Here is a 16,661-nt window from a genome sequence, read left to right as displayed (position 1 = left end):
ATTTCCAAATAAGTTCATTCTGAGGTACTGTGGATTAAGAGTTCAACACACATTTTTTGAGGAGACACAATTCAACCCATAACATCCATCAAGACCTGGGGAAATGTGTATTCCTTATCTGACTGCCCCAGTCACCAGAGGCAGAATTAAATATCCTTTCTGCAGGACTCCCACATATTTAATAAACGTTTTTGTTTTTTAGAGCATTTGACTCCGTCGTTACTGGTTGAGTCAGGGGCCTCATCCATAGAGCCTGAAGAGGGTATATGGTGAGCCCTCCATAAATGAAAGCCTGTGAAACAGCTACCCTTGTATTAATCCTCACAATGACCCTGTGAAACAGGTAGTTATATGTTTCAATCCCTATTTTATAGAGAACATCGGGGTTTAGAGAGGTGAAGTAGGAGTGTAGCCAGAATTGTTGTCTCTAAAACCTGAATGGGCGCCTGAAGGCATCACACGAAAAGTTTCCTATTTCCCATCTTCATGTTTCCCAAAGTACCCAGATCTGGCTAATTCAACTCCATTCCCTTGAGAAAAAAAATCCGGAACTTCAGTCATTCGTTCCCGTCTACCCCCCGCCCTCTCAAGCGTTTTCCCTCCACAAGCCGCACACAAAGCAGATCCACCCTGCCCACGAGAGCGCGCGGGCCACCTTTCTGCGCGCGCCGCTCCCGGGCGCGGCTTGAGGACCCGCGCGCTGCTTGGTGGCGCGCGGCCGGGGCCCTCCAACCTGCTCCCGCCCAGGCTCCTGTCCTGGCGCGGCGATTGGCCCTGCGACCCAGCGCTCAGAGCCCGGGGCCCAGCGCGCCCCTCCCTGCCGGCTCCAACGTTCCGCTGTTGCATGGGGCGCCGCCGGCGGCCGAGGGAGCGTGACTGCGCTGCGCAGGGCGCTAGGAGGCATTGTCGCCGTAAGTGGAGCAGAAAGCAGCCTGGAACGGGGCCCCGCGCTTCGTGCCCCGCAAAGTAAACGTAGTTTAAGGCTAAGCTCTGGAGGGGCTGGGGGAGAGAGGGAGAGAAGTGTCCCCGTTTCTGCAGCGTACCCTCCCCTCCCCCAGGTCACCCGGTGTAAAGAGCAGCGGTGCACCAGCTGCGGCTTCTGCAGTGCCCAGGGTCCCGGCGCCGCACCCGTTCTTGCTTGCAGACTGCATCTGGACCTGGGCAGGCTCGGGGTAGTGGGCGCAGAGGTGCCAGGGAATAGGAAGCTCGGGGACGTGGTCCCGAGCGGGCCTCCATTCCCTGCGGAAGGGTCCCCTGTTGGGAGCAGCTGTATTTCGTCCCTGAAGCGACACTTTCGGGGTTTGCTTCCGCTCTGGGGAGCTGCACACGCCTCCCGCATACGCCTGGCAGCGCGCGAGTCCCCGGACCTTAGCGATCATAGCATTCTCTCCTGTTCCTGCTTTATTCCCTCCAGTCCCCGCCTGCCGGGAGAGCGGAGGGCAGGCAACGAGGAGCCATTGGCTGCGGGTGCCGCGGGGTGGGGTGAGGCGGGCTCCTTGCTCCAGGCGCGGGTACCCTGGCCTTCTCCACCCCACTCGGTCCTGAGAGGCGCAGCCGAAAGGGTTTTAGATGCTCATAGGGAAGCGCGAGAGTGCCCTGCGAACCCCGTGGTTCAGAAACAAGGCGCCAGCCGGTCCTGCTCACGCCCCAGCGGGCTCCTTTCCTTTGGGTAGGAAACTGGGTCAACTCTATTTTGGCCTCGTGGGGGCCTTCGGAGCCACTTGGGTATGATCCAGCCCGCCGGCTCTCACCTCCCCATCAGCTTCCCGGCTTGGCGTGGTCCGGAGGATCCGCTGGAGCCAGCGATGGGAGAGCTTGTACACATGGCTCAGGAGGCTCGAGTTGTCCTTCGGAGCAGCTGCCAGGCTCTAAAGTTCCCAAATGACCACACAAGTAACTAAATATAGGAGCAGCTGGTGCGGACGGGGGTGTGCAGCAGCTCCTTTGCACAGATCTCTGGCTTCCAGATAAGGTAGAGTTCTCACTGGTGAGGGCAGGAGCCGTGGCAGGGGTCTGCCTTCAGGGTTTGAGCAAAAATCACCCCCTCCCAGCATCGTATCAGGTAAAACCAGATTACAGTTAAAGAAGCTCTCACAAAGCAGGACACTTTTTTTTCCCCTCTGGCATTTAGTTGATCATATCCTAACTTATTGGCAATGCCTTGTGTGGGAAGTGCTTAACAGTTTGCAAAGACCTCAAAAGTTCTATAATTTACTTCTAAAACCAACCTAGTGAGGAACATGGTTTATTTATTTTGCAAATGGGACTGCTCACAACACTGATGACTTTCCAGAACTCTGGTTGGGTTAGGCTGCTCACCTCAAAAAACCTTTCATAACTCCCTGCAGAGAAACGGAGGACAGACTTACAGGAGGGCCGCCAGCTCCTTCCCCTAGTAATCGGGACACACTGACTGCCTGTCTCCCTCTATCATCATTTGGGGTACCCCTGCTCAGCCCTTGTCTCTGTTCCCTCCTCCCAGCCATGCCATGTGCCTTCCTCGCAGAGGGAACACATGCTCCTTGGGCCTGGTGTCATGTTCCTACTAGCGCCTGGCTCATTTTGCCTCTTGTCACTGAGTCTCTCTTACCCAATGGGAAACTCATTCTGGCCCATGCCCTGTCTCTGTACCTTGGCTTCCTCAGTATATCTCTTGTAGGAGGTGCCGGAGAGATGTCTATTGGATTTCAACATTTCCTGGGACTATGATACACATTCTGAGGAAAGGGGAGTTGGGCGTGTATGGAGAGGGATAAGTGTTGTTGGGACAGCAGCAGCGTGGATACAAATTTGGACCCTGTGCCTAAGGGTGTCCAGGATTTGGAGCACTTTTCTTAAAATTATCTAAGTCTGCCCTTTAGTGCCTGGGACCAGCTGGAATCAGCAGAGCCATGGGGTTGGGATTCTCCTGTGGTTTCTGTTTCTCTCTTTTGGGACATTCTCTGACTTTCAGCTACCACTACCCCTGCTTGTAAGGTTGACCAAATGCCTTAGAGAGCCCAGAACTTGGGCCTGTGGAGTTAGTTGTCTTAGGCCCTGTGTTTGGGTTCCGATTCCAGGAGGACTGCCTTGCATGCTGATTGCTCCCACCGGCCAGCATGATATTTCTTTCATGGGGACTGTGTGAGATTGAGCAGCCAGAATGGTGCTGACATGCTGGTTTTGGTTGACTCAAATTGTTTATATAGGGGTTCTGCATTCCTAGGGGTGGCGCTGCCTATGGGGATTTGCACACAGTCAGAAGTGGGTCCATAGCTCTCTTTGTCACTTATGTGTGACTCAGACAGTTTTTCACTTTGCCCAAAGACAGTTTAAAACAAAAGAAAGAAGAGCAAGCTTTCTTTATTTTCTCTTCCCTCCCCGCACCTTTTTCTCTGGGCTCCTGTTACATGCTAAATAAATTCTTCCTTTTTTTTTTTTTTTGTCAAAGAGGCCAAGGATTGGGTTGAGGCTGAAGGGAGCAGTCAGTGAAGTTGGACAACTTTGTAGGAACCCTTTTGGGGACCCACTCCAGACTCCTATCATCTCAGGTTTATTTTTCCCCCAATTCTAGGGTTGCCTTACTCCATCTTGGGTCCTATACCACATGGAGACTGACCATCCCCCATTTCACAGCCCACCTGTGCCAGAGAGTGACAGGCCTTTGCCATCTGACCTGGGAGAGGGATTGTCATCTGGACTTTATGAAGGAATCCTCCTTTGGTGGCAGTGTAGTTTTAGGTAAAGAGTGGGTAATTTCCTAGCCAGTTAGCAAGGGTGATGATTTTAGTCAGCAGGAACCTCTTGGGGTCTAGTGCGCATCTGTGCTGTACCCAGAATATCCTCTGGAATGTAACTTGCCCCTCCTAGTGACTTGCACTGACTCCCAGACTTTACAGGTTGCTCCTGTTCCTGCTTCGGATTCCATTCTCTGACCATTCCCTGACCCACACCATAGGGCGTCTGACTGAGCTTGCCATCAGGGGTGAGGTTTTTAATCTAACTAGTTTTCATCAGTGGGCTCTATGGCCTAGGCATCCCCACCCCCCCCACCTGGTGGCAGATAGCAGAATTGCAGGCATAGTGTGAAAGCAGCCTAGACAATCGCACTAGGGTTAGCACAGACTCTGGGCAGCTTGGAGATTTACCTTCCCTTTCCCTAATACTGTGAGGCTAGGAATGCCTCTGTGATGTTGTTTAGAAAGCTATTCCTCATCAGAACCACGAATCAGAGTTATTGCCTGTATTCTTTCTTTATTCTTATGCCCTATACCTAGTACATGCTCAATACATGTTTGTGATTGTTGATGATAAATATTAGAGATGGGGAAAGGAGGGAGTATGGTATGGTAGGAAGACCTGGTTTAAGAGTTAGAAGACCTAGGTTTTTTGTTTTCATTTGTCTGGTTTGTTTCCCTTCTTGCGTCCTCAGTTTTTTCACTTATAAAGGGATTAGACTAAGTCATAAAGATTCCAGCAACATTGTTGTGACTCCGGCTTAGGGGGATGATCTTAAAGGTAGCATGGTGAAGGTTTTGGGTCCAGTTTGCCATAGTCCTTACTCTTCCCTACTGTCCTATCCTGGCCCACTTTGTGCAGGTTGCCCACCTGGCACCATTAGGCATTTAAATCTATGACCCTTCTCATTTAGACAGTGCCTTAGATTTGTTGAGTCAATTGAGTTGTGTTTAGATTTGAAACCCAAATGATGGCTATTCATCATTATCTCCATTGGAGGGTACTAACTGTGTATCTATTTTCATTATGTGGTATAAAGTGCAGAAGAAAAACATAGTATAGATCTGCTCCCTGCCCTGAGCTGCCTGTAGGCCAGCTGGGGAGACTAATATGTATGTTTTAAAAAGCTTATAAACAACTCATTAGTGCTACTGAAACTGAGGGAGGAGAAAAACACTGAGACCTGGGGCAATCAGGGAAGACTTCCTGGAGGTAGAAAGACAGAAATTCTACTCATTCCTCAAAGATGATTCCACTGAGATGTTTGTTCAAAGTCACATGGGTATGAAACGGGATTAGATGCTGGCATCATGTCTGCACCTTTATTGTCTTATCCTCTCAACTGTCATTTATTGTGCACCTATGTGTCCTGGGCTCTGGACTAGAAAGGTTTATATATTTTGTTCATTCCTTGTATGAACCCAGCAAGGTAGGTATTTTATTACTAGATCTCCTACTCAGATGAGGAAACTGGGGCTCAGAATAGTTAAGACACTTTTCCAAAGCTTCTCAACTAATAAATGGCAGAGTTAGGCATTAGACCTGTCCTCAAAAAACAATCTTTTCCCCACTGTATCATGTGTCTCACACCTTCAGTGTCAGCCTCCTTGGTGAGATGCACATACCTACTGAACTCTCCCGTAAGCAGAAGGGTAGGCTTGGCTGGTCTCCACTCAGCCTTGCCTGCCTTGCCTGTCAAGCCGAGCACATGGAGACTTTTTCTAGGCATTTGTTAGCAGCTCTGAGTAATACCCTCACCTCCTTTTTCTCTACCCTTTACATTCTTCTGCCTTTGACCCTCAGAGTGAGTTCATTGGAGCTCCTTGGGCTGTGTGCGAACTGGGATTGGGATCTGTGGGCAAAGAAAGGCATTGGCATTAGCCTCAAGTTTATTCTCTCTGTGGGGTGCTGCTGCTGGTGGTGTGGGTGACTTGTAAAGAAGTGAGCACTAAATATGGAGCTCAGCTGAGCTGATTGATTATTGCTGCTTACTCACTTTGACCTTCGCCAGGTCATTTAGTCGCTCTCTATGTCTGTTTCCTTCTCTAATAAACAAGGAGTTGGCAGCATTTTTAGAGTCCCTTATGTCTTTAACACTTCATAGTTTTTATTGTGTTCTTCATCCTTCTTTAAGCGTATTCTCCCTTAGTGATCCAATTTCCTTTCTCCCATTTTCTTACCCCATCTCCCCCTTCCATTGGGGTCTTGCAGATAAATTCAACATCAGGCTAATAACCAGGTCTGTAGGCTAAAACGATAACCTTTTCTCCATATTGATACATGGGAAAGGAATTCTTAGGGTCCACCCATCCATCACACTGTGAGCTCTGACCAGGCAGGGCTGTGTTTCATTTGCCTTGGTATCCCTACTTCCAGACATACAAGAGGAGCCTGGCAGAAGTGAGGGGGCGAACGGGGAGCTGGAGGAACTGTCTTGGGGGTTTGTGGATAGGGCGCTGGCTCCAAGGCTGTGAGATGGAGGGACAAGTATTTTTTTCCTTGCAGTTGGCTGTGCCCCGCCTCCTCCTCAGTGCCCCGCCTATTAAGTGAGTCACAGGCCAGTGCGCACCTGAGTCCTTACACCCGCCTGGCCACTGAATCAGGCCTTGGCTCTGTGTCTGGTGAGGTCTCACGTGCCAATCCTCCCAGGAAACCAGTAGGGCCGGGCTGCCTCACCCTCTGATGGGCAGATCAGCTGTTCCGAAGGCCAAGCTGGATGTGGCCTGGGCTCTGGGCCCCGCAGGAGGAGGTGAGTGGCCTGGGGCCCTCCCTGCAGGCTTCTAGCAGCCTGGGTTCCTGGGGAGGGTGGATGCAGAGGTGGGTCCCTGTCCGGTGGGCGGGCACTTCACAACCCTGTGTCTTCCCTAGGCGCAGGCCCACCTCGTGAGCAGCAGACCAGCCTGGTGGCTGGCAGCAGGACGCCCGCGTCTGCATGCTGAGAAAGATGGGTGAGGCGGTGGCCAGAGTTGCAAGGAAGGTCAACGAGACGGTGGAGAGCGGCTCTGACACCTTGGGTGAGTGAGGACATGGATTTCCAACTGCAGGGTGCCCCGGAAGTGATTCGTGAAATCATTTTAGAAATGAAATAGAAAGAGAAGATGAAAAAGACAATTTGGCACCCCTTGTCTTGAGGAGCAGTGTTTTACGGAACTTTTATTTCAGTTGTGTTTAGTTTGTGTGTATACTGGGTCCCAGTGGAAAACTTACTATGGGTCATAGTCAAAGAGGTTTGAAAAACACTAAGTGAGGGGTTTCAGCTGCCGGGAGCCTGTCTGCCTGCCCTAGGACTGCGGATGACTCTGAGTGCATATGTTCCCTTGGACCACGTGACAATAGCTGGCACTGCTGAGTCGTCCCATGTCCCAGGCCCTGTGCCGGTGCGTGAGTGTTGCCTTATTGGATCTTTACAACCTGCCTCTGATGGATGATCCTTTCCAGGCCTTGACTGGCCACGGTCTTCGGATGAGGAGATGAAGAGTCCAAGGGAAAGTAGGCTTTTTCTTGGTATCCCAGCTAGGAAGCCCCTTTTTACTTAGTGTTTCACTTGAATTTTATCTTATATATTTTTTTTGCTTTGAATTGGTCATAGCATAGGTACATATCTGCTGGATTGACTATCTTGCCATGTGCAAGGATTAGCAGTGCATACAGTGCAATTACGTGTGTGCGCGCGCACATGTGTGTCTCACCCACCGGATTGTAAATGGCATCTTAGAGCCAGAGGTGTGTTGTAGGAACCCAGAGGAGGGGAGCACCATCCTGCCTTGGGGGTGATTGTGCAGGTGGACAGAGTGGGATTTGAGTTAGGCCTTTGGCACACAGAGAGGAATTTCACAGGCAGGTAGGGATGTGTGTACCTGTCTTTCTGTAGGGATGTGTCTGTATCTGTCTTTCTGTCTTACAAAGGAGCATTTCTGTAAAGGCTTCTGCCTGAGCAAAGGCTCAATAACTGGAAACATAGAGTGTTTCTCTGGTCAGGGTGTGTCTGGAATGTAGGCTTCTAGGGCAGGGGGTGGTGGCCCAGGAAGTGGAGGAACACTAAGCTTTCAAAATGAGCATGGTCAGCCCCTCTTCCAGGAAGCCCTCAGCCCTACCTTGTCCACCCCCTGCTCCCTTCCTTCTCTGTAGCACTCCTTCAGTGTCCTTAGAGGGCAGGGATCCTGCAGTCTTTTACCCTCTCACCCCCAAGAGGCAGAATAGGGTCTGGCACTTTGTAAGCACCTGGGGGTATTTGCTGAGCCTCCGAGCTAAGGTAAGAGGAGCATCTCCTCTATCAGCAATCAAACTTAAAGATTGTCATTGGTTTTGGAGGGAGGGCTCTGGGAGGAGCCTTCAGATGATGAGTAAAGGAATTCCAGAACCCAGTGTTGGTCACTAATATGGTTGTACTCACCCCAGTGCTCAGGGCTCTCCACCACTAATATGCGGCCATTTGAGAGAGGATTCCCGGAGGCAGCAGTGAGGAGGCAGGTGTCCCAGGCAGGGGTAGAGCTGCACTTTAGCTGTAGGAGGAAGGGCCACTGCAAAGATGCTGCTTGGCATAGGGAGGTGATGAGAAATGGCATTTGGCAGATGGAGAGCCTGGAAGACTGTGTTGAGTCTAGGAGTCTAGACTTCAATGTCAAAGGACCAGGGATGGCAAATTCAGTCGCCTCAGCAGGCCAGGTAGGGATTTCTGTAAACTGAAGACTGGATGCCCCACCTGTAGTGAAATGTGTAGGGAAGCTAGGGTAGCATGGGCTGTGACCAGCTCCTCTGCACTGCCTGGGGGCCATGCCCATTGAGGAACCTAAACCAGGCCTCCGGCTGCCCTTCTAGACCACCACAGTACCTGGGACTAGAATCCTGCCTGTTTGGCACCAAAGCCTGGGTCCTGTCCTCATTATGCTCCCCTGGGGTTGGGGGCAGATGGTTGGTGATTGCCAGGGTTGTGAGCACAGCGAAGGTCTAGTCACCTTGGGAGAGGACTTAAACCCTTTAGCCATGGTAGTCCTGGCCAAAGCTCAAGACTTTCATGTGTCATGTGGTGGTGACGGGGGCTGGATGATAGGGGTTTGGTTTTTCTACCTCTTCAGTACCCAGAGAAGCCGCAAAATATCAGACTAGGCCACTGTGGGTGCCTGCAGTCCTGACCCTTGGCAGATGGAGTTTATTAGGCCCCTATAATCTGAGGGGTCTCGGGCTTAAACAATTAGTACATATTGAGCACCTGCTGTATACAAGGTGCTAGGGGCTCTCAGGGCTATGAGCAAGAGTCCTGGACCTGAGACTAACCCACCACAGTGAGACAGAGAGCAGTGAGTGACACACAGCTCCATGCCTAGCCATGTCGGACAGACCATAGGTGGTCGTACCTCAGAGGTGAGAGAAGTTACTGGGTGTCAAAGTAGTCCAGGAAGGGTTTCTAGAGGAAGTGGGAATTGAAGTGGGTCTTGAAAGATGGGTGAGGTAATTCAATATGGTTCTCATGTAAAATAACAAACAATCTGAAGCAGCCTAAACAACCAGCACCACACAACTGCTTAAATAAATTTTGTTACAACTATACAGTGCAATTTATGTTGCCATTAACGGTGGTGCACAAAATTTCATCATATGCTTGAATGAAGACTGGCAAATTCCCATGTATAACATAAATTGGAAAGAAATAAACACAAGGATCCCAAACTATATACATAATAAGATGCTAATTATGTTAAACATGTATATGTACTTAGAAAAAAATTGGAAGGAAATAAAACAAGATGCAAATGGAAGTTATAAAATACTGTTCTGCATTTTTGGAATGTTCTGTGATGAACATATTGCCTTTATAAGCAGAGAAGAATAAGTTTTAGGGGAAGGACCACCTGCCACTACAGACGGTAGAAGTAAAACACATTTCCTAACAGACAAGAGTGACCCAGCTAGTGCCTTCTCTAAACCCCTGGCCCTGAGAGTGGAACGGGCTCTCCTCCGTGTCTCTTGTGTGCAGCTCTGGGGCGCAGGCCCAATGGAATGGCTGTGGAGCAGCCACAGGGGTCTCACTGCAGAGTGGGCTGGGAAGAGCTCAGTTACAAGCTGGCTCTCACCTTGCTCAGGGAAGTAACCGTGGTGCGCATCCCTCGCCCCACCCCCACCCCCACCCCAGGCACTCGTGGGTGCACCTCCCGAGCCAGGCTTGCTCCTCCTGCAATCCGAGCTTTGGATCCTAGCCCTTGTCACCCTGCTCCAGGCCTCTTTATTTCTTCCCACCCCAACCCCGCTCCGATAAGTGGGCTCCTTTCCACCTGGCCCTGGTCTGTCCTTCAGCTCGAGTTGAAGCCTCTTTCCACTAGCCCTTCACCTCTCCCAAGCATCATCTTAACTCTTCCAAAGAGTTGGAGGAGTCAGGGATTCTGCACTTCTGCTGAACCTGGCTGTCCTCTCTGTTTACCCCTTCTCTCCCCAAGTTAGCTCTTTCTCTTTGTAAATACCCCATGCCTATCCAGGCTTCCCTCGGTCCCTCTCACCCTTGAGGGCCCTCTCTCTGACCTCACCCTTCCCTCCCTGGCCTCAGACAACAGTATATCCAGCCAGTAGGCTACCAGGCCAGGCTGCTCCGCACCCCAAGCCTCTCCAGGGGAGAGACTCACAGATCTGCTGTGTGTTTTGGGGGTGACTTTAAAAAAAAACAATGATTACTGCAGCAGAGTAGGATTTGGAAAGGCCTGGGAGAGTGTAGGAAGGGAGGGCACAGCTAGCTGGAATAGGGGCTGCAGCAGATATGGGAAGCAGGAAAGACCAGCCTGGATTGGGAAGGAGAGGAGCCAGCATTTATCTGGGACCTGCTGCATGTCAGGGCTCAAACGTTTGATACCTCTTTCCATCCTTTATATAGTCTTTTGTACTTTCTGACTCAGGATTCCTGTCTGTGTTCATTTCTAAAAATTTCTGAGCCATTAGCTCTTGCTACGTTGCTCTCCCCATCCCTCGAAGCTGTGTATTTTCTTTCTCTTTCTGTGCTGTGTGCTGAATTTCCTCAGACCGTCGTAAGCATTTTACTGGTTTGAATTCATTTAAGCTTCACAACAACCCTGTGACTCAGGTGATATTTATATCCCTGTTTTACAGATGGAGAGACTAAGGCATGGAACATTTTTTCTCTAGTGTTTCTAAGTGTTTTGTTTCATAGCACGAGAGTATCCAGCTGACAAGGGCCATGTTGCTTCTGGAGTAAGAGTTGCCCCATCTTATAGATACTGGAGCTAAGGCTGAGAGTGTGAGTGATTTGCTCGCGACACAGCTGTTTAGAGGTGGAGTCAGGGTTCATTACAGGTGTGTTTGGCACCTAGTCCTGCCTTTCCAGACTCACCCTGCTGACCCCATGAGGGGTGGAGGAAGGAGACCTGAGCAACTCGAAGCTCCCTCTTCCCACCTTTACACTTGCCTCTCCCCTCACACTGTGGTTGATAGCCTCTTGGAATCACAGTTGCCCTACCCCATTCCTTGAAAAGGGGGAAAATAATCAGAGGCTAATATCCGCCTGGTCATTTAAGATGTCTTAGGTAGAAGCGAGAAGGTGGGGCAGACCCCCATGGAGCAAATGTCCCTGTCAGTTCCTCATCTTTTGCACAGCTTCCTCGAGGTGGGTTTGGTGTAACTGCTCAGGGTAATGGGATACTGGTTAAAGATGCATCCTCATGGGCTCTACTCCAGAGCTTCGAAAAAAGAATCTCTGGGGGTGGGGCATGGTGATCTGCATTTTATTTATTTACTTTATACTTTAAACTTATTTTTATTTATTTTCAATTACAGTTGACATTTGGTATTATTATATATTAGTTTCAGGTGTATAGCATAGTGGTTAGACATTTATATGATTTATGACGTGACTTCTCCGTTAAGTCTAGTACCGACCTGGCACCATATATAGTTATTACAATATTATGGACTCTGTTCCCTATGCTGTACTTTACATCCCATGACTAGTCTGTAACTGCCAATTCGCATTTCTTACTCCGTTCACCTTTTCATCCAGTCATCCTACCCCACCTCCCATCTGGCAACTATCAATTTGTTCTCTGTATCTATGGGTCTGTTTCTGTTTTGTTCGTTTATGTTGTTTTTTAGATTCTACGAGCCCCACAGATGATCCATGCCTTGAACTATTTATTTATTTTGTTTTTTAAATAATATTTTTATTTTAAGAACAGTATTAGATTTATAGAAAAATTGTGTAGGTAGTACAGAGAATCCCCATTCACACCATTCCCGTTTCCCTTGTTAATAACATTTTACATTAGTGTGGCACACCTTTTATAATTAATGAACCAATAATGACACATTATTATTAACTAAAGTCCATATTTTATTCAGGTTTCCTTCGTATTGAACTAATGGCCTTTTTTTGGTGTAAGGATTCTCTCCAGATTCTCACATTACATTTAGTTGTCATGTCTCCTTAGACTTCTCTTATCTGTGACAGTTTTCAGACTTTCCTTGTTTTCAATGACCTACCTTGACAATTTTGAGGAGTACGGGTCAGTTATTTTATGAAATGTCCTTCACCTGGGATATGTTATTCATTTATCAAGATATAATTTACATAAATGAAATTTACCCTTTTTAGTGTACAAGTATGAGTTTTGATAAATACATACAACTGTGTAATCACCACCGTCACAAGATCCAGAACCTTTCTCATCACCCCCCAAAATTCCCTTGTGCCCTTTGCAATCAAATCCTCTCCTGATCCCCAGTACCTGGGAGCCACTGATCTCTTTTCCATCCTTATGGTTTGTCTTTTCTATACTATTATGCAAATGGAATTATACAGTATGTAACCTCTTAAGCCTCATTTCTTTCACTTTAGCTTAATGTATTGGAGATTCATCCATGTTTTGTTCCTTTTTATTACTAAATGGTATTACATTGTGTGGATGTACCATGATTTATCATTCAGCTGTTGAAGGATCCTTGGGTTGTTTGCAGTGTTTTAAGATTATAAAGAAAGCCTATAAACATCCACATACAGGTTTTTACATGAATCAGAGTTTTCATTTTTCTTCGGCAAATACCTGGGGGTGGGATTGCTGGGTTGTATATCGTAAGTGTGTGTTTAACTAGATAGGAAACTGCCACACTCTTCCAAAGTGCTTCGAGAGTTCCCATTCCTTCACATCCTTGTCAACACTCCATATGATTTTTAATTTTATACATTCTTATAATTCAATTACATTCTGTAATTATATCTCATTGTGGTTTTAATTTTCAGCTCTATGATTAATGAAGCTCAGCATCTTCTCATGTGCTTGTTTGCCATCCACATATCTTCCTTGATGAAATGTCTCTTCATGTCTTTTGCACATTAAAAAAAATGGGTTGTTTGTTTTTTTATTAAGTTTTGATGGTTCTTTATTTATTCTGGGTGCGTGTCCTTGATCAGATATGTGTTGTGCTAGTATTTTTTCCAGCTTATGCCTTGTTTTTCCATTCTTTTTATAGTGACTTTTGAGGAACAGACATTTTTAATTTTGATGGAGTCCAATTTTTCATTTTTCCTTTTATGGATGGTGCTTTTGGTGTTGTATCTAAGAAATCTTTGCCTAACCCAAGGTCACAACAATTTCCTTCTATTGAATCATCTGGGGATACTGGTTAAGCATACAGATTCATGGGCCACACTCTAGAGCTTTGAAAGTAGAATCTCGGGGGGTGGGCCTGATGATCTTCACGTTAACAAGAACCCTGTATGATTGATTCTTCTCTCTGCCTTGAAGTTTGAGAATCACTGGCTTACTACTATGAATGAAAGAGAATTAATATGAACATAGATATGATCTATCCCCAGGGACCTGAGCAGCTGCCCGGCTGGGAGCTGAGATAATCAAGCGGGGAGACCAAGGCTAGTGAGAAAAAGAACTTGTTGCCTGTTTTCCTCCTTTCCCTCTCTCCTTCCCGGGTTCACCCACACTTTGGCCAAGTGCTTTTCTCCTTCTGTACTTGCCAGCAGATGGCGCCTTGTCACCAGCTGAGCAGGTGGCAGGAGAAGCTGAGCCAGGGACTTGACTATGCTGTTCCTGGGTGAGTACCCAGGTCCTGACAAGGGCTTCCACTTGCCCCCCAGCTCACATCCTGTATCTACATTCTCGGATGGTCCCCACAGGGATCTGATTTTTCAGTCCCTTTCTCGAGTGAAGGTACTCAGGGGCACTTGGTGTATATTCACTAAGTGGGATGATATCTTCCCTTGGGTCAAAACTGCTGCCAGCTCCTTTTTCAGCACACACACATTGAACATCTACTGTGCGTGCCCCACCTGGAGGACTCAAGTGTCCAGGAGTGCCCAGTCAGAAGGGGGAGGCGTACACACACACACACACACACACACACACACAGAGTACTCTCACTAACCCCCCAATCCTGAGGGAGGTGGGCAGCCAAGCCAGGACTGTGGTGGGAGCAGCTTTTCAGGCCTGATGGGGTGATGGTCTCGGCCCTGGGAGGGGCTTATTGGCCTGCAGTTCCTGGCCCTGAGCCTAGGAGGTTGGTGCTAGAAGGGACTGGGGTGTGTGTTTTGCTGCGATGGCTCTTGGCCTGGGGAGTCCTGAGGGTCAGCCAAGCACAGTCCAGCTCTGCAGGCACAGAGGAGAGAACGAGCTCTCAAGGGGCAGCCGTCAGCCTGGCTGGGGTTAGCGGTCTGTTCACCACAAGATCTGGAAGATCAGATCTGCCGTCCTCAGCTCCCTGCCTCTCAACTAGGGAAGACGCCAGGGGAGGGGACAGGGATACACGTTGCAGAGTCCCTGCTGCTCTCCCAACTCTGCTTCCTGCACAGGGTAACGGAAAGGGTGGCGACTAGAGGGCTCTGCCTAAAACTCCATCTGGATTGGGGGGTCCTCATCTCTAGCAATTCTAGGGTTAGCCAATATAATCTAACAGAGCTCCATAACTATCTCTCTGGTTCCACAAGATGCTGTGCCAGGGAAGCAGGGACCAGGGGACCAGAGGACAGGGTGGGAGGAAGCCTGGTTTCTCACTGTTCACCCTTTGGTCCTTGTGCTTTGTGTACTACTTACATGTAATACCTATTATTTTTTAATTAAACGTACATATTTTAAAAAATATTTCTCCAAGTGCAAATGCCTGGGCTGGTGCCATCCCAAGAGCTGCCTTCCAATATTGAGCTGTTCTCTCCCTCCACAGTCCCTCTGTACCTGCGGCTTAGGGTCTAGACAGGCCCCTACTAAGCCCTTTGCTGACCGGGGCACAAAGAGGCAATGCCAGACCACAGCATGGTGTGAAAGGTTTGCAGAAACCCCCACTTAACCCCCTTCCTCACCTGCCTGAACAGAGAGTTCATTCCTACTCACCTGGACACGGCTCTCTGTGTCTACCTTTCCAAGGCCAGTTCAGAAGCAGTTCGAACTCCACAGGCACTCTGGGCATGGCTGACACTAATCACTCGCCTCTGAAATGAGAAAGGCACCCGAAGTCCAGGCCCTGCATTTCTGTACCACAGACTGCCAGTGCTACGGCAGCCTGTACTAGAGAGGCCCTCTGGCTCTCTGAAAGCTCTATGGATTTTCCTTTCCGTACTGGTTATTTGCCATACTGGTTATTACCCTCACACACCACCTACAACCAGGGGCTCACCTCCACCCATTTCTTTGTGCTGGCACATCCTACAGATGCAAGACCTCCTGATCCTCCTCAGTGTTTACCTACCACCTCTGCTACTACAGCCACTGTGCACAGCTTGCTTTCTCCAGAGCCCAAGGATCAGGAAATGTCCATGTTCAGAGGTACCCAGGAGAATGGGCTGGCCCTCGTGGCACCCTGGTTTGACATATGAGAAGGCTGATCCACAGAGATGCAAGGTGACTGCCAAGGTCATTCAGTAAGGTCTCGACTGAGCTGAGACTCAAGTCCAGCCCTCTTGACTCTCAGGCTAGGGCTTCTCCCACTACCCCACAGTCTTCTCCTGATAGTACATGTATGGGCTCCCCAGGAACCTGCCACTTGCCAGCTTTCCTTACCCTCACCCCCACCCCACCCCTCAGTGCCCCAAGTAACCAGCACCAGGACGATTTTCCTAGAGGATGCCAATGGCTAGGTATATCCTTAGAGAAGCACGTGCACACGTGTACCAGGGATGCATGAAGGAATGTCCATGGAATGCTGCTTGTGACAGCCCTGTATGACTGCAAGCAGTGGCATGGATTGATACATTGTGGATGGTTAGCTGGTGTCTCGAGGCTTTTTCAGGACTGTTTAAGGCAGTGGTGGGACAAGACCCCAAAAGCCCTAAGGTTGTGGCCCAGGTCTGTCTGTTGGGGGTCCCTGAATCCCCTTCTAGAACTTTGGAAGCTCCAATGTTGCTGAGCCCCACCTGCCCCCATCCAGCCTGCTGTGGACCTCAGACTTCTGGAGGGAGGATTAGAGTGGGGGTCAGTGCGGGGCAGCCTCAAGCACAGCCGACCTGTTCCTTGGGTTCCTGTTCACTGCAGCGCTGCCTGACACAGCGTCAGTGCTCCGAATGCACCTGCTGCATGGGTGGGCGAATTCCTTCATCCCATAGGTACAATCACTCAGTCTTCTCCCTTTTGTTCTCCCCGCTTGTCATTCTTCTGTCTGTGGAAGTCACCCCAGCTGTGAGAACTGGTCCAACCCGGAGAGGTCTCCAGGGAAGCCCAGTGGGAGATGGGGTTCCCTGCACAGCAAGGAGACTGAGACCTAGATGACACAGTGACTTGGGAAGATGACATAAGCCCTGGAGTCAGGCCACTGGGCAGTGAGCCGATTACATGGGTCGTAAAGTACTTGCAGAAGATAAAGTATACTAAATAAGGAAGAATTCTGCTCTTACTGTCCTGAGTTGTATACACACTGGACATTGGTTTAGCATCTGTGCTAAGGGGTTTGCACAGAAGAGGTGGGATTTCCGCTGCACTTTAGAGGGTGGAGCAGGTTTAGGGGTGTAG

At 49.1% G+C, this 16,661-nt stretch overlaps 1 protein-coding gene across 5 annotated transcripts in view; it reads left to right on the top strand.

Moving 5' to 3' along the window:
* Positions 1-16,661, top strand: part of LRRC20 (leucine rich repeat containing 20) — a 90,096-nt gene that overhangs the window by 16,661 nt on the left and 56,774 nt on the right. The window contains exons 1-3 of one of the 5 annotated variants that reach the window (XM_039872021.1): positions 820-911; positions 6,223-6,466; positions 6,586-6,731. In XM_039872021.1, the coding sequence (XP_039727955.1) occupies positions 6,650-6,731 (82 nt within the window). In that variant the 5' untranslated portion in view covers positions 820-911; positions 6,223-6,466; positions 6,586-6,649. Of the gene's footprint in view, positions 1-800; positions 912-947; positions 967-6,222; positions 6,467-6,585; positions 6,732-16,661 lie in introns of those variants that run through there. The other 4 variants (XM_039872020.1, XM_039872024.1, XM_039872023.1 and 1 more) reach the window with 4 other exon arrangements.

The sequence above is a fragment of the Pteropus medius genome, unplaced genomic scaffold, assembly GCF_902729225.1.
Source record: "Pteropus medius unplaced genomic scaffold, Ma_sr-lr_union100, whole genome shotgun sequence".
Lineage (NCBI taxonomy): Eukaryota > Metazoa > Chordata > Mammalia > Chiroptera > Pteropodidae > Pteropus > Pteropus medius.
Note: the sequence above shows the minus strand (reverse complement) of the source record. Positions and strands in the feature narration are given on the sequence as shown.